Source organism: Aotus nancymaae, unplaced genomic scaffold (assembly GCF_030222135.1).
Source record: "Aotus nancymaae isolate 86718 unplaced genomic scaffold, 86718_ANA_hifiasm-v0.15.2.pri h1tg000002l, whole genome shotgun sequence".
NCBI lineage: Eukaryota > Metazoa > Chordata > Mammalia > Primates > Aotidae > Aotus > Aotus nancymaae.
Window position 1 is genome coordinate 65,282,539 of NW_026988413.1, and position 18,552 is coordinate 65,301,090.

Below are 18,552 nucleotides of genomic sequence, written 5' to 3' on the forward strand. Positions count from 1 at the left end.
AAATGATTGTTGTACCAACTTTTGTTTTAGATTATTTTCTAAACTCAGAACCCTTGTTTGGTATACCGTCTGAAGGGTCAGGGCTGTATACATTTTTGTGTGTGTGTGTGTGACAGATGTCTAGGTATTTATTCTTTTTTTAAAAAATTTTTTATTGTACTTTCTAATGTAAATTTTTTACATAGACAATATTGGATTAAATATTTTTTCCTATTTGCTGTATCTGTAGAAACATATTTTCCCATAAAATCTCTGGAGTTTTCTAAGCTGTAGTTTTTGAATAAATGGTTTTTTCTCAAATTTATTACATTTGCAGGGGTTTTCTTCAATATAAATTCTCTGATGTTGAACAAAGTTTGAGCAATTGCCTCAGGTTTGACTCTAAAACAAAATGAGTACACCAAAATCTGTGTTACAAGTTACTGCAACTCTCTTTATATTTATGATCCTCTTCAGCACTTTAAAGGCTTGTATTTCCTGAGGAATTTTTTGAAAGAATTGCACTTTTCATGCTTTTATTAAGTATAAACTCTTTGATGTAGAGTAAGATTCTGAGCAGCTATTAATCACTTTTTTACTTTCCTTATATTTGCACATTTGTTCTCAAGTATAAATGCTTTCCTACGCAGTAAGGTGTGAACACTGTTTAAAAGTTTTGCCACATTTTTCATACTTGTAGAAGTTTTCTCCAGCATGAATTACCTTTCCTACAATTAACTGTGACAACCATGTAAAGGCTTTGTCACATTATTCATATTTCTATGATTTCTCACCAACACAATTCCTTTTATGTTTGGAAATGTTTGAGATATTGTCACAAGCATTGTCACAACCTTCAGGTTTGCAGAGTTTCTCTCTAGTATGAATCACTTTATATCTGTTAAGAATTGAGGAATAGTTAAAGGCTTTGCCACATTCTTCACACTTACAGGGTTTCTTACCAGTTTGAATTCTCTTATGTGTAGTAAAGGTTGAGGACTGGTTAAAGGCTATGCCACATTCTTCACATTTTTAGGTTTTCTCTCCAGTATGAATGATCTTATGTGTTTTAAGGAGTGAGAACCAGTTAAAGGCTTTCCATTCTCCACATTTGTAGGGTTTTCATTCAAAATGGTCTTATATGTAGTAAGGTGTGAGGAATGGCTAAAAGCTATGTCACTGTCTTCACATTTGTAGGGTTTCTCTCCAGTACGAGTTATCTTACATGTAGTAAGGGTTGAGGAATGGCTAAAAGCTTTGCAACAGTCTTCACAATTGTATAGTTGCTCTCTAGCATGAATTCTCTGATGTGTAGTAAGGTATGAGGACCAGCTAACAGCCTTGCCACAGTCTTCATATTTCTAGGGTTTCACTCCAGTATGAATTTTTTTATGTGTAGTTAGGTGTGAAGACCAGTTAAAGGTTTTGCCACATTCTTCACACTGGTATGGTTTCTTTCCATTATGAATTACCTTATGTCTAATAAGAGTTGAGGAATGGCTAAAAGCTTTGTTACAGTCTTCACATTTATAGGGTTTCTCTCCAGTATGAATTCTCCTGTGTGTAGTAAGGTGTGAGGACTGGCTAAAACCTTTGCCACGTTCTTCACATTTGCAGAATTTCTCTCCCGTATAAATTCTTTTATGTGCAGTAAGGTATGAGAACAGGCTAAAAGCTTTGCCACAGTCTTCACATTTGTAGAGTTTCTCTCCAATATAAATTATCCTGTGTCTAGTAAGGTTTGAGGACCAGCTAAAAGCTTTGCCATATTCTTCACATTTGCAGGGTTTCACTCCAGTATGAATTATTTTATGTGTAGTTAGGGTTGAAGACCAGTCAAAGGGTTTGCCACATTCTTCACACTGGTAGGGTTTCTCTCAATTATGAATTATGCATAGTAAGAGTTGAGGACTCACTAAAAGCTTTGATACAGTCTTCACCTTTTTAGGAATTCTCTCCAGTATGAATTCTCCTGTGTGAAATAAGGTGTCTGGATTGGTAAAAAGCTTTGCCACATTCTTCACATTTGTGGGGTTTCACTCCAGTATGAATTCTTTTATGTGTAGTTAGGTTTGAAGACCGGTTAAAGGCTTTGCCACATGCTTCACACTGGTAGGGTTTCTCTCCAGTATGAATTATCCTGTGTGTAGTGTTAAGGGATGGCTAAAAGCTTTGCAACAGTCTTCACATTTGTAGCATTTCTCTCCAGTGTGAATTATCCTGTGTCTAGCAAGGTGTGAGGACCAGATAAAAGCTTTGCCATATTCTCATTTGTAGGGTTTCACTCCAGTATGAATTATTCTATGTGCAGTTAGGTGTGAAGACCAGTTAAAGGCTTTGCCACATTCTTCACACTTGTAGGGTCTCTCTCCATTATGAATCATCTTATGTCTAGTAAGGTTTGAGGACTGGTTAAGGGCTAAGTCACATTCTTCACATATGTAGGGTTTCTCTCCATGATGAATTATCTTATGTGTAGTAACAGTTGAGGAATGGCTAAAAGCTTTGCCACAATATTCTTCACATTTGTAGGGTTTCATTCCAGTATGAATTATCCTGTGTGTAGTAAAATGTGCAGATTGGCTAAAAGCTTTCCCGCAGTCTTCACAATTGTAGGGTTTCTCTCTAGTATGAATTCTCTTATGTGCATTAAGGTTTGCACATTGGTTAAAAGCTTTTCCACATTCTGCACATCTGTAGGGTTTCTTTTCACTATGAATTCTTTCACATGTTGAAAGGTTTGAGACCTCATTATATGCTTTGCCACATTCCTTACATTTGTAATGTCTTTTTCCAGTATGAATTATTTTATGTTGAGCTAAGTATGAAATAGTGCAAAATGACTTTTCACATTCTTTACATTTGAAAAATTTTTTTCCAGTCTGTCTTATCTTATGTCTGTTTGAATTTGAAAATATATAAAAGACTTTTACAAATTTGTTGCATTGAAATATTGTTCTCTAGGTAGTTGTCAAATCCTGGATAAGTCCATTGTAACATTCTTTGTGCACCTTATACTCATCCACACTTTTATCACATTTTCCTAACTGTAAATTTTTATGTCTGCATTTTTTATATCTTCTCAGTATCACTTTTTGGAAACAATTTTTTATGCCCTGCTTTGGCCAAAGATCTTGGGCAAACAAAGAAACTACAACTGAAGGAAATAAAAATAACAAATTACTCCACTTACTTGACTCAGATGAATATACTTTACAAATCTTACCTATAAAATTATACAAACTACATCACCAGATGGCATAGCAAAATTTTACAGGCTTTATTTTTTTCACAGGCATATAGATGCAACAAAAACATACAGACCAAATTACATTTGTAAGAAATTAAGTTTTGCAATGCCCCAGGTGAGCCCAATGCAAAGAGACACATAGAACAAGGAAAAAATCTGTTACATTTATCCAACACAGATTTTCCTGTTTCCCAATATAACATAGTAACTTTAGAAATAAATTGCCAACTCCTGGTTTCTTTTTTAAAAGGCAAGTAAAATACTGCCTTATACATCTTTATTTCTGGGTGGTAGGGTCTTTTAAAGTTACTGTTTTCTGTCTCTCATTACATAAAGTTCTGATATAAATAGTGGTATTCTTTCAAATGACAAGTAGAGTCTGCTGACACAAAAGATAAGTTTTACAGCAGCAGAAAGACTGTGGTATCACAGACAGGAAACAATTGTAGCAAGTGATTATTGGTTATTAAGAAACATAAATAGGCTGAGTGTGGTGGTTCACACCAGTAATCCTAGCCCTTTGGGAGGCAGAGGTGGGTGGATCACCTTAAGTCAGGAGTTTGAGACCAGCCTGGGCAACATGGTAAAACCCAGTCTCCACTAAAAATACAAAATTAGCTGAGCATGGAGATAGAGGTCTGTAACCCCAGCTATGTGAGAGGCTGAGACAGGATAATCACTTGAACCTGGAAGGTGGAGGCTGCAGTGAGCTAAGACCATGCCATTGCACTCCAGCCTGGGTGACAGGAGCAAAATTCTGTCTAAAAAAAAAGAAGAAGAAGAGAAGAAGGAGGAGAAAGAGGAGGAAGAGGAGGAGGAGGAGAAAATACAAACTTCTTTAATTAAAAACTAAACATAAAATTTTTGCAAAGGCATATCCTAGAAACATGTTGGAGAGACTCCCAGAATCTCTAGTCAAGATAACTGTTTTCAGACAATGTCAGAAAAAACTACCTTTTAAAGATTATGACAGAGAGTTTTTTTAATGTCCAAATGTCAATCAAAGATTACAATGTATACATAACAGGGCAATATAGTTTCATCAAAAACATATAATTTTCAGAAAGAAACCTCAAAAAAGTACACATTAATTTTAAACACTGATAATAAATTGAATAATATTTAATGAGTGAAACAGGAATACAGACCGCTATAGAAAATCAAAAAATAATACTTAAAAAAAAATCTGAAACATATTTTTTAATTGTGGAGGTAAAAAATAAACAACTGGAAAATCATAACAAATTAGAATACATGCAAATTATAACTCTCTCTACATATATACAAGCACATTTTCCAAAATCACAGACAAGAAGAAAATCTTAGAAGCTGCAAGATAAATGTAATATGTCATTTACAAACACAGTCTTATGATGTAACCAGTGAATTATCAATATAAATTTTGCAGGCCAGAAAGAAATCATGTGACTTAGTCAAAGTCATTAAAAAAAAAAAAAAGCTATCAAGTGAGAATAATAACCATCAACAAATCTGTCCTGCCAAGTAAAAAGAAAATAAACCTTCCAGGCCAGGCATGGTGGCTCACACTTGTAATCACAGCACTTTGGAAGGCCAAGGTAGGCAAATCATGATGTCAGGAAATTGAGACAAGCCAGGACAACATGATGAAACCCTGTCTCTATTAAAAATACAAAAATTAGTGAAGTGTGGTAACTTGTGCCTGTTGTTCCAGCCACTCAGGAGGCTGAGGCAGGAGAATTACTTAAATCCAAGGAGGTGGAGGTAGCAGTGAGCTGAAATTGTATCACTGCACTCCAGTCTGTTGAGAGTGAGTCTCTGACAGAAAAAAAAAAAAAAAAAAAAAAAAAACCCTTGTGAAACAACAAAATCCTGAAAAAGTATACTGGCACTGCATATGCCCCATATATAAAAGATGCTGAAAGCAGTTTCTTAAACTGAAAATAAAAGGATTCAAGAAAACAACACATAATTAAATAAAAATACATTATGTTCTGGGAAAGATAGGTGTGTACACAAAAATAGAATCCTGTAGCATTATCATGATAGTGCAAAAGACATTCTAAATTATTCTCTAAAATTTGAAAACTAAAAAACAGAAATTATAAACATCTGTTAATAAATATACAATGTAAAAACATCATTAGTGACATAAATGACAAATTTCAGGGCAGATGTAATGAGGAAAACCTTTTTATTCAACTGTAGTTTATTTTGTACCAAATTAAAATACACTGTTGTTTCTTATAGAAGTTTTATGTAACCCTCAAGATATCACAGACACAAACACAAATCTATATGGATACTTGAAAGTGCATTAGAAATAAGTAAAAGCATATCAATACAAAAATCTAAAGATACAAAGAAAGATGGAGAGAAAATAAGAAACAAAGTTGTAAAAATCAAATAAAATAATTAAAAACATAACAGCAAGTCTCTTTCAGAAAATTATTAAAATATATATAATTCACTTTCAAATCGAGACATACTTTCCATAAATAAATATATTAAAAACTTAAAAACTAACATACAACTTTTTTTTTCTACAAAAGTCAGTTAAGATCTAGTGATAAAAAAATACTGAAAGGGGTAAGACAGAAGTAGACATTTTATGCAAATGTTAATCAAATGAGAGCAAAATAAATCAAAATAGCATTATGCAAGCTACGCCTTAAGTCAAAAACTGTCATATTTTATAAAATGTACTTGAAGTAAAAACTCCAAGGAGACAAAAAGGGACTTTAAAACTTACATATTTAGGCCAGGGGCACTGGCTCATGCCAGTAATCCCAGAATTTTGAGAGACTGAGGCAGGGAGATCACTTGAGGTCAGGAGATCGAGACCAGCTTGGCCAACATGATGAAACTCCATCTCTACTAAAAACACAAACCTTAGCCAGGCATGGTGGTATGTACCTGTAATCCTAGCTATTTTAGTAGCTGAGGCAGAATAATTGCTTAAATCTGAGCGGCAGAGGTTGCAGGGAGCTGAGATCACACCACTGCCCTCCAGCCTGGGAAAAAGAGTAAAACTGTTTAAAAAAAAAATTATAGATTTATTCACTGGAAACCCATGACAAATTCGTATATACATGTGTGCATCTGTTTGTGTGTATGTATCTCACATTAGGGCTTCAAACATATAAAGCAAATATCGACAGAGTAACAAAGACAAATAGAGAACAACCTAATTATAGTATAATATTTCAATATTGCACTTTTTGTAATAAACATAAAACAAGAATATTACTAGGCAAATGGAGGACTTTCAGGCAGTATAAAACAATTATTTGTAACAGCGGTATAGAAAACACTCCTCAACATCAGGATGCATGTGGTTATCAATAGCTAATAGAACATATTTCTTGATAGAACACCTCTTAGGCCAAAAAAAAACCTCTTAGCTCATTTTTAAAAACTGAAATTTTATAAATTACTTTGTATTACCAAAATGAAATGAGTATCTAATAAAAGAAAAAATACTAAAAATTTTACAAATACAAACAACACTCTTGAGCATGCCCTTTTGAAACGTTGAAAAGGTAGTATTATAATGATGTGCATTGTTCTCAGTACAATCTACAGATTTAATGCAAAGTTTTCAAATTTCTCACTGCATTTTTTAAGAAAAAGAAACAGCAATCCCAACTATATAGACTCTCTACAGACAATAAAATATCCAAAAATATTGAAAACACAACAAAACAATGTTAGGGGCATTATAGTTCCTGATTTCAAAATACATTACAAAGCTACAGAATTAAGACAATTTGGTATGAGTATAAAGGTGAAAAAGTAGACTCATAAAGTAGAATAGGCCGGGCGCAGTGGCTCATGCTTGTAATCCCAGCATTTTGGGAGGCTGAGGTGGGTGAATCATGTCAGGAGTTCAAGACCAGCCTGACCAACATAGTGAAACTCCATCTCTACTAAAAATAAAAAAAAAAATAGCCAGGCATGGTGACAGGCACCTGTAATCCCAGCTACTCAGGAGGCTAAGGAAGGAGAATTGCCTGAACCTTGGATACTGAGAGGTTGCAGTTAGCCAAGATTGTGCCATTGCACTCCAGCCTGGGTGATAGAGTGAAACTGCATCTCAAAAAAAAAAAAATTGAATTCAATAGGATGCAACACATATATAAACTCTCACATATGGTCATTTACATACCATAATTATATGCATAGAGTCATTTGCATATCCATAATTATTTTAGCATTGTTACTGAAAGCAAATAAGTAAAAGCAATGCAAATTTCTATTACTTAATCGTTCAGAAGACATAATTTGAAATATAAAAATACCAACATATTTACTCAGTTTGCAAAAAAGCAGAAAATATTATAACTGTAAAGGTAAATCTTGATTGCACTATGCAAAATAAAATGAGCCAGCCACAAACAGAGATGTAATCAGATATATAAACCACTTACTCTTAGAAACAGAAAACAGAATTGTTTTTGAAAAGTACCAGAAAATGGGGAAAATTGGTAGTTGTTTAATGTGTATTATAAAATTTCCAGAAATCTTTTACAAAACAATGTAACTGGCTGGGTGTGGTGGCTCATGCCTGTAATCTCAGCACTTTAGGAGGCTGAGGTGGGTGGATCACCTGAGGTCAGGAGTTTGAGACCAGACTGGCCAACATGGTGAAACTCCATCTCTATTAAAAAAAAAAAAGTTACTATACTTAACATGCCTGAAATGTACAGTGTTTTTGAGTTAGGGTCTTACTTCATCACCGAAGCTGAAGTGCATGGCACAATTATGGCTCACTGCAGCCTCAAACTTCAAAGTTCAAGTAATCCTCCCTTCTGACTCTCCCAAGTAGACAGGACTACACCACTATGTCTGGGTATAAAATCTGATATACAACATTGATGAAGCATTGAAAAGAATTTATGTAGATAACTCCAAGATTTTACTGTAACAGTCTACTCATTGAAGGTGGTTATTTTGAATCATTGCCATGCACTGTCATGCAGTAAAGTGTCAGAAAAAAATGCGGTATAATCATAAAATAAAGATTCTAATGACAAACTTTTCACAAATAAGTATTTTAATAAATGAAATAGTTTTTAAGTTTTAAATATATACTATTCTTACACAAAATAAAACTGCTGTAATCCAACTTTAGAAGCATGGAATAGGCTTACATGGCTAAATAAAGAAAAAATGTGTCTATTTTGCAGAATATGGTTAGAGCCTCTGATTTATAAAACAAATATTTGGGAATAAATTATGTTATATTCTAGATATAGGCTGACAAAAGTGAGTGAAAATCTGATAATCTTTTTTCACCTGCCTATATTTCTTTTTGCCTGCCTACTAATTATCTAATTCATTTCAGGCGTAACATGTAAATTCTAGTAAATTGACCTAAATCTGTAAATCTAATGTTACAGACAAAATCAAAATAGAAAAAAGAAAGTAAAAATGTACAGTGAGAGTGACATCACTGAGATGGAAAAATAAAAGGTACCTGGTTTGCTTATCTTCTGTCAACAAGAAAATTTGTCAGCCATCCCTGACAAAAATGCCTTCATGAGAGAAACAGGAATCATGGCTCAAACCTGTAATGACAGCTATATGGTACATTAAGTCAGAGAATTGCTTTAGGCCAGAATTTTAAGACAAGCTTCAGTTATATAGCAAGACATCATCTCCAAAATAAATGTCCTTAAAAGAGCTTTGAGAACCAGGGAGGGAGTTGTGAAACTCTGCTAATGCCCAAGACTGAGGAACATTCTTTTCAGAAGACAGGCTTCCATTCAGGTGGCAAACTACAGGACCTTTTTTCTTGGCTATAGACCAGAAAATGGCCCACTGAACTTGGTCTCACTCAGAATTCTGTAATCATCCCAAAGTCCTCCCAGCCACAGTCTGAGAGAGATCCTCCCCTTCCAGAGGCCTGGAGGAGGACACCCATTTATAGCCATGCTGGCAGGCCTGCAGACACTGGCCCTTACTGTGGTTCCTGAAGCAGTTACATGACTCAGTTTTAGCTCCCTGAGCCACAGTTCATGGCACATTCTGCCTACATAGAAATCCACACAGTGACTTTGGAAAATCCTCTCTGGTACTCAGTGAAAGCCAAACTCATCTACATCCTAATATAAAGCCTAACATATGCAGACCCATGTGCAGAAGGCTGCCTTAGAGTCTGCCCCACAGAGCAAAGTCCTGAAGAATATTCACTCTGTTCAAAAATATAATGGGAATTACAACTACCCAATTCCCTTGTAACAAGCCAGCTAAAGGTGGACCCTAATGCAGACCCAGCAGCCTCTGTGACCAAGCTACAACCCCTGTCCACTACAAACCCATAGGACATCCCATTATCCTGGGAGCTCAACAAAAGATCTTTACTTTCTGAAACCAGTTTATAAAAACTTGAACAGGTGTTTGCTCCTTCGAATTCACAGACACCAATGCAAAAGTATATTGTGCTCATTCTGAATGCTTCTATTTTAACAGAGCATTAGAAGTATGTGTAATAAAAATTAGTCAAAAAAATTTTAAGTCATTGAAATTAAAGACAAATAAGTAAAATGTTGCTTTTTGTAGATCATTTGATCTTATATAAAAAATCATAACCAGTACATTAAAATCTAATTAAAGTAATAATTACACTCAATAAATTAGGAAAATAGAAAATTAACATATGAGTATGAGTTATGGTTCCGTACACTTTAGAGAAACTATCTGATAAGATAGAAAAAAAAGGAATCTTATTTAAAATAGTACTAAAATAATAAATTTCTAAGAACAAATTTAACCAAGAAGTTTAAATATCTTTCGAATAAAAGATACATCAATTAAAAAATTGACATGACAAAGTTAAAAACATTTCATGTCTATTGATTGAAAGAATGTGGTTAAAGTACCATATTATCCATAGAGATCTTTAGATTCACTAAATTCCCTATCAAAATTTCAGTATTTTTTACAGTAATAAAAAATACGATTCTAAAATTCACATAGAACTACAATGAACTTTGAATAGTCAAACAATCTTGAAATAAAAAAAAGAACAGAGCAGAAGAACATCATATTTTATAATTTCAAACTATACTTCTAGACTATAAAAGACAAAATGTAATGTGCAGAAAAATTAGCAATAAAGAAGCCAATGGAACAGAAACCACTACCCTCACACATTTTAGACATGATGTAAAAAGCAAACTTAAAAAAAAAAAAAAGTTTAACATAAGGTTCCTCAAAATTATGCAGATATCTGTGTGTTTTCAAAAACAATGAAAAGAGGTCAGATTTTGCAGTCTTATGTGCCACGAAGAGGACTTTGGCTGTCACTGTAAACTTGAAGGAGGATCACTGAAGGGAAAGTAAAATCTGTAGCGATTTTAAAAATGTAAGACGGAAGATGTTTCTATGTGAAAGCAAAATTAAATATATATATATATATATATCAGGCTTCCCAGAAATTATTTCCTATAGAACATGGATTTCCAAATCATTTTAAGGACTGGCTTTTTTTTTTTACTTACGACTTCTCATCTGTGTCATCAGTTGTACTCACTTTCATTCTCACCTACCTGGGGGTTCGGCTACCAGCTCATGTCTCTTCACATTCCAAGGTTCTTTTCCTTGCTCCAGACAGGTGATCATGTCTGGCTTAGAGGCAGCAATATCTGTTTTATTCAAAACTACATGAATCTTGCTCTTATTCTCCAATTACCAACTTAGAAGTGTGCGCAGTAAGAAGAATGTAATAGAATATTCTAGTAAATGAATTCTAAAATACTAATTTATAAAAAAATTAAATATTAAGGCGACATTTTAATTTTGTAAGTTCTTAATTTCACTACCTAGTACTACTCAATCAAAAATTAGTAGTGGCAATTAGATTTTAAGATGTGGGCAACAGCGTGTTATGCTACTAAATTTCTAAAACTAACACTAACCGAGAGTGAAAGACACAGATCAGCTCAGGAATGTAGAAAGTTCAGGTCAAAATTAAACATCTTAAAAGTCTCTTTTATATAGGCAAATCTTGAAGGTAAGATCTGAAAGCATAAATTACAAAAAAACAATTTACAAATAAATAAATAAATATTAGGGTATATTAGGAAATTGTTTACTGAAGTTATGTGCACCCAGGAAGGCCAGGTTTCTATAGTTCTCTAGCATCACATCCGTATACAAATTCTGCTGTGCAGTGTACAGGCATTGCCACTCCTCCAGAGAGAATTCTATGGCCACATCCCTAAATGTCAACACTCCCTGAAACACACACGCACACACATATATATTTACCAAGTGACCATGAGCAGAATTTTTAATTTGGCTCATGGTAAAACAAAAACAAAGAGTAGTTCTTACTTACAGGAGTGAAAATAATTAATAAATAACTATTAACACAGAAATATTCTCTAATATATTCTCTAACTCTGAGAAAAGCCAGTAGCATAAGATCCACAACATCAAAATATAGATGATACTTTTCTGAATGTTGAAGTATAAAACTGAGAGCACAAACACTAATGTGTACATTTTTGAGTGCTATATTTACATCATAGAGAATGAGATGTGTAAATTTTTCAGATGGAAAAAACATATTGAGTTACAAAGTACTGCTTAAATTTTAATGTGCAAAATACACTGGAGATCTTGTTAATGCAGATAAGTTTTTCAGAAAATCTGGTGTAAAATCTGAGTTTCTGGATCTCTAACAAGCTCACCAGTAATGCCAATGTTTTTGGCCCAAGAAAACTATTTTGTCAAACATCCAGCAAGTGAAAGAGCCTGTGTGGTTTTTAGTTTTTCTTTCCTGTAAACAAAGATGGGAGCTTTCATTTTCCAAAGAAAGATAAATGCAAAGAAAACCTAAGAAAGGCAACTGCCAGATTAAATGTGATTGTTTATCCACATCAGCTGAATAAAGATACTTAATAATAAAGAGTAAAATAATTAACTCTATAGAAAAAAAATCAGTCACAGAGCTGAACTCACTATTAACATCAACTGCATTAAGACAAATATCTATGATGTGCTGATCACACAGAAGGACACAGCACCACGGCTATAATATCACCTCCCCCAAAAAGTAAATTACAATCTGAATTTAATCATATAGAAAGATCAATTTCACCAGATGTGGTGGCCCATGCCTGTAATCCCAAGACTTTGGCAGGTTAAGGCAGGTGGAACATGAGGTCAAGAGATCGAGACAATCCTGGCCAACACAGTGAAACCCTGTCTCCATTAAAAATACAAAAATTAGCCAGATGTGGTGGCACACACTTGTAGTCCCAGCTACTCGGGAGGCTGAGGCAGGAGAATCGCTTGAATCCAGAAGGCAGAGGTTGCATTAAGCCGAGATCATGCCACTGCACTCCAGCCTGATGACAGAGCTAAACTCTCTCAAAAAAAGAAAACAATTTATGCAAAGTTCTAGATGCAGATATCCCCAGTATTCTGTTAATTTTAATAGTGATTTTAAGTAGTGTTTCTTTCACACCCTAAAGAGCAAGTATTCTTTATTTTTTTAAAACTTTCTAGTTAATAAATGCCATTTCATTTAAATAAGCATTTTCTTAATCCTGTTCTGCATAGAGCTAATGGAGAACAGAGATGGAACCTCAACATTACACTCTCTCCACCTTTACTAAGGACCCCAGGTTTTCCCCAATAGGAATCCTGAGTACCCACACTTTCCGGTGTTCCACATTCATGAAGAAAATATTCTTAATATTGCAGTTCATCAATTCATGATGAGAATTTCTTATGACATATAAGAAGCCATGATGTTGAGAATGTAGAGGAGGCTCTGATATATAGGAAATAAATATTTTTTCAGAGACCCTTGACTATTATAAGAACCAAGAAGTAGTTAAGACGAACTCATTAGGAAGAAAAAGCACAAGTAGAAAAGTAAAGCTTTTCAAGTACTAAACGCATAGCATTCCAGGAGGCAGAGCAAACACAACTCTTAATCTGAGACACATTTAGCTTTAAAGAAAAAAGGCTTTTTTTAAGAGTGGGGAAAGGATGGCTGACTAGAAGCAGTGGCAATCACAGACTTCTATGAGAAGGAACAGAATAGCATGTGAATCTTGCACTGGCAGCTGAGGTAGCCAGGTTATCTCATCAGAACTAACTAGACAACTGGCATGACCCATAGAGAGGAAGAAAGAGCAGCATTGTGTGGCAACCCACCTGAGAGCCACACAGGACATAGGAGCCCCCACCCCCCAGCCAAGGAGGCAGTGAATGAATTAACACAAGCAAGCTTTTTACATCCAACTGTGTAACCCACAGATTGAAAGATTTTACTCAAGAAGCCATGCCACCAGGGACTAGAGTTCCAATCCCAGAGCTGTGCAGATTACCTACAACCTCTCAGCTAAAATTTGCTTAAGCCTGCTAAGACCCCATGGGAGGGGTGACCAGGACCACAGCTGCTGCTGCCTGCTCTCTAAGCCATTTGAGCTCCCTGGGGGAAGCACAGCAACCAGCACTGGGACTGATAGCTGCCTAATACACTAAGCTCCTTGGGCAGAGAAAGGGCCATAGCCATCTCTACAGCTACAGGCCACACCTTTCCCCTCCTGAAGCCAGGGATGCTGGATGGCTTGGTCCCAAGAGGTGTCTCCCACAGCCCAACACACTGGTGGTGGCAGACTGCAGCCAGAGCACCTCTTCAGGCCTGACCCTGACCTATCCCTTATCTCTGTGAGGGGTCTCCCTGGAGGAACTCCAACAACTTCAGCCAGAGGTGCAGGGACAGAACTCTGGTCTCCCAGGGTCTGAGTCCCTATGGGGAGAGTTGACTGCAGTCTCTGCAGACCAGCAGACTTAGCTTTTCCTCCTGTGAGATCTGAGGAATCCGAGCAGCCCAAAAAAGAGGGCTTCTCCCCAGCAAAGCACCCCCTCCACCAAAGGACAGTAAAAGTCCTTTATTAAATGGGTCCTGTTCCTCCTGCCACCCGACTGGACAATATACTTCAACAAGGGTTGTCAAACACTGTACACATGAACATTCCCACTAGCAGCAGATTGGTGTTCCTTGAGGTCAGAGATCCCAGAGGAAGGAGCAGGCAGCCATCTTTGCTGCTCTGCAGCCTCCTTGAGTAATGTCTCTAGGTGCAGGAGTGAACCAGATAAATAGGGTCAGAAGTGATCCCCCAGAAAACCACTGCAAACATATAGAAGAGGAACCTAGCCATTTAAAGCAAAGCAAAAAGCAATGAACAACAGCAAAACAACAGTCCCCAAAATAACCCCATCCTAGAGTCAGCAGCCTCTAAGATCAAAACTAGACAAAGTCCTGAAGATGAGAAAGAATCAATGAAAAAAAAATGCTAAAATTTCAGAAGGCAAAGAGTGCCTTTTCTTCTCCAAATGATTGCAATGCCTCTCCAGCAAGGGTGCAGAACTGAATGGAGGATGAGATAGACAAATTGATAGAAGTAGGCTTCAGAAGATGCGTAGTAACAAACTCTACTGGGCTAAAGGAGCATGTTCTAACTGAAGGCAAAGAAGCTAAGAACCTTGATAAAAAGTTAGAGAGAGGAGCTGCTAACTAACCAGTTTAGAGAAAAACATAAATGAACAGATGGAGTTAAAAAAAATCACAGCATGAGAACTTCATGAAGCATACACAAGTATCAACAGACACATTGACAGAGTATAAGAAAATACATCGAGTTTGAAGACCATCTTGCTGAAATAAGGCATGCAGACAAGACTAGAGAAAAAAGCATAAAAAACAATAAATAAAGCCTCTGAAAAATATGAGACTACATAAAAAGACCAAACCTACGATTGACTGAAATACCTGAAGGAAACAGGGAGAATGGAAACAAACTGGAAAACACACTTCAGGATATTCTCCAGGAACAATTCCCCAACCTAGCAAGACAAGCTAACATTCAAATTCAGGAAATACACAGAACACTGCTAAGACACTCCACAAGATCAACCCCAAGAAACATAAGCATCAGATTCTCCAAGGTTGAAAGGAACACAAAGAAATGTTAAGGGCAGCCAGAGAGAAAGGCCAGGTCACCTACAAAAGTAAGTCCATCAGACTAACAATGAACCTCTCAGCAGAAACCCTACAAGCCAGAAGACAGTACAGGACAATATTTAACATTCTTATAGAAAATAATTTTGAACCCATAATTTTATATCTATCCAAACTAAGTTTCATGAGTGAAAAAGAAATAAAGTCCTTTCCAGAAATACAAATGCTAAGGGATTTTGTCTCCACAGGCCTGGCTTGCAAAGCCTCCTGAAAAAAGCACTAAATAAGGAAAAAAAAAAAAAACAAAAAACTGGTACCAGCCACTGCAAAAACACACCATAAAGAACAATGACACTATGAAGAAACACATCAACAAGTGGACAAAATAACCAAATAGCATCATGATGACAGGATCGGCTTCACACAGAACAATACTAACCTTAAATTTAAATGAACTAAATTTCCCAATACAATAACACAGCCTGGCAAATTGAATAAAGAACCAACTATCCTAAATATATATGCACCCAATACAGGAGCACCCAGATTCTTAAAACAAGTTCTTATAGACCTACAAAGAGACTTAGATGCCCACACAATAATAGTGGGAGAGTTTAACACTCCACTGTCAACACTAGACTGATCAACAAAACAGAAAATTAACAAGGATATTCAGGACTTGAACTCAGCTCTGGATTAAGTGGACCTTATAGGCATCTACAAAATTTGCCACCCCAAGTTAACAGAATATACATTCTTCTCAGTGCCACATGGCACTTTTCTAAAATCAACCACATAGCTGGAAGCAAAACACTCCTCAGGCAATACAACAGTTCTGACATTGTACAGTCTGTCAGACCACAGCATAGTCAAATTAGAACTCAGGATTAACTTACTCAAAGCCACACATTTACATATAAAAATGAATCACCTGCTCCTGAATGACTCCTGGGAAAATAATAAAATTCAAGCAGAAATCAAGAAGTGATTTTAAACCAATGAGAACAAAGACACAACATACCAGAATCTCTGAGACACAACTCAAACAGTGTTAAGAGGAAAATTTATAGCACTAAATACCCACATCACAAAGCTAGAAAAATCTCAACTTGACACCTTAATATCACATTCAAAAGAGCTAATGCCGGGTGTGATGGCTTATGCCAGTAATCTCAGCAATGTGGGGGGCCAAGGTAGGCAGATCACCTGAGATCAGGACTTCAAGACCAGCCTTGCCAATATGTCAATACCCCATCTCTACTATAAAATAGAAAATGTAGCTGGGTGTGGTGGTGGTTGCCTGTAATCCCAGCTACTCAGGAGGCTGAGGCAGAAAGAATTGCTTGAAACCAGGAGGTGGAGGTTGCAGTGCCCCAAGATCACATCACTGTACTTTATCCTAGGTGACAGAGTGAGACCTTGTCTAAAAAAAAAAAAAAAAAAAAAAAAAAAACTGCTGGCTGGCTAGACTAGTTAAAAAAGAGAGACAGAAATCAAATACACACATTTTTTTTAAAAAAAGGAGAAATCACCACTGAACAAACAACCTATAGAATGGCAGAAATATAACCATCTGACAAAGGTCTAATATCCAGAATTTACAAGAAACTTTAAAAATTTTACAAGAAAAAAGCCAACAATACCACCACAAAATGGGCAATAGATGAACAGACACTTCTCAGAAGAAGACAAGAAAAAACACAGAATGAGTAATTTCTCTTTCACTGAGAAGTAGAATTAACCACTCTTGTCAGCCTAATAAAATTCTGCTCTGGACATTCTCAAATAACTCAAAGATGCCTAGGTGATTGTGATAGTGTTCCCAGTGACCCTGTGCTGGTGGCCCAGTGATAAGTTAGGCAGGAGAGAATCAGGTTGATTCTTTTTTTTTTTTGAGATGGAGTCTCACTCTGTTGCCCAGGCTAGAGTGCAATGATGCAATATTGGCTCACTGCAAACTCTGCCTCCTGGGTTCAAGTGATTTTCCTGCCTGAGCCTCCCAGGTAGCTGGCATTACAGGCACACACCACCACACAGGGCTAATGATTGTATTTTTAGCAGAGATACAGTTTCACTATGTTGGCCAGACTGCTCTCAAACTCCTGACCTCAGGTGATCCACCCACCTCGACCTCCCAAAGTGCTGGGATTACAGTCATGAGCCAACATGCTCAGCCAATTCAGGCCGATTTCTAAATAAAAAATGGAGCTGCTTTGGTGGAGCTCCAGAACCTGGATTACCTGTCCCAATTAGGTAGCTCTTGGGTAAGAGGAAAGACAAGAATATGCTACTCCAGTATCACATTTTACGCATAGGTATAGTTGTGGTTATGGCTCTGGATACTTCATAGTCATGATCTTTCACTCCTAAGATAGTCATTTACACTTACAGATTCTGCCATCAGATTCTACTTACCCTGGGACCCTCTCACAGAGCTGTAGCAGGTCACTGAACAAGACCTGAAAAGCTCAGAGCCACACTCTCAAAGGGGGCTTTAAGACATCTGTGTTGACATTTTACAATGCAGAAAATGCCTTCTCTTAGTTTTCTGTACATTTTCAATCCAAAGTCTGCCTTGTCTTGTAAATCTGAGGCAGAGGACAAAACTTGTGGGAAGATTCTAGGGGAGATCAACCTCGCTCTGCAGTTTTGGGTGTTACAGCAAGTAAAGTACAATCGAAAGAGAGATCCCCTCACATCATGTCTCTGGGTGACAGAGCAAGACTGTGTTTTTGTTTGTTTGTTTTTGTTTTTTAAATAATGGATTTGTAAAAGTAAAAAAAGAGACAACAGAGTAAACTGATAAGAAGTCATTTCTCGGCCAGGGACAGTGGCTCACACCTGTAATCCCAGCCCTTTGGAAGGCCAAGGTGGGTGGATCTCCTGAGGTCAGAAGTTCAAGACAAGCCTGGCCAACATGGTGAAACCCCATCTCTACTTAAAATACAAAAATTAGCTAGGAGTGGTAGCAGGTACCTGTAATCCTGGCTACTTGGGAGGCTGAGGCAGGAGAATTGCTTGAACCCAGGATGCAGAGGTTGCACTGAGCCAAGATCACCATTGCACTCCAGCCTGAGAGACAAGAGTGAGACTTCATCTCAAAAAAAAAAAAAAAAAGTTAAACACAATGGCTCATGCCTGTAATCCCAGCACTTTGGAAGGCCAAAGTGGGCAAATCACCTGAGGTTAGGAGTTCAAGACCAGACTGACCAACATGAAGAAACTCCATTTCAACTAAAAATACTAAATTAGCTGGGCATGGTGGAGCATGCCTCTAATCCCAGCTTCTCAGGAGACTGAGAATCACTTGAACATGGGAGGCAGAGGTTTTGGTTAGTTGAGATCCTGCTATTGCAGT

The 18,552-nt window shown here is 36.6% G+C and overlaps 1 protein-coding gene across 1 annotated transcript in view; it reads right to left on the reverse strand.

The window, feature by feature from the left end:
- Positions 1 to 989: 989 nt before the first annotated feature.
- Positions 990 to 18,552, reverse strand: part of LOC135277416 (uncharacterized) — a 58,156-nt gene continuing 40,593 nt past the window's right edge. Inside the window, 5 exon segments of the mRNA XM_064383464.1 lie at positions 990 to 1,855; positions 1,920 to 2,126; positions 2,129 to 2,833; positions 10,762 to 10,857; positions 13,767 to 14,045. Of these exon segments, the coding sequence (XP_064239534.1) occupies positions 990 to 1,855; positions 1,920 to 2,126; positions 2,129 to 2,833; positions 10,762 to 10,857; positions 13,767 to 14,045 (2,153 nt within the window).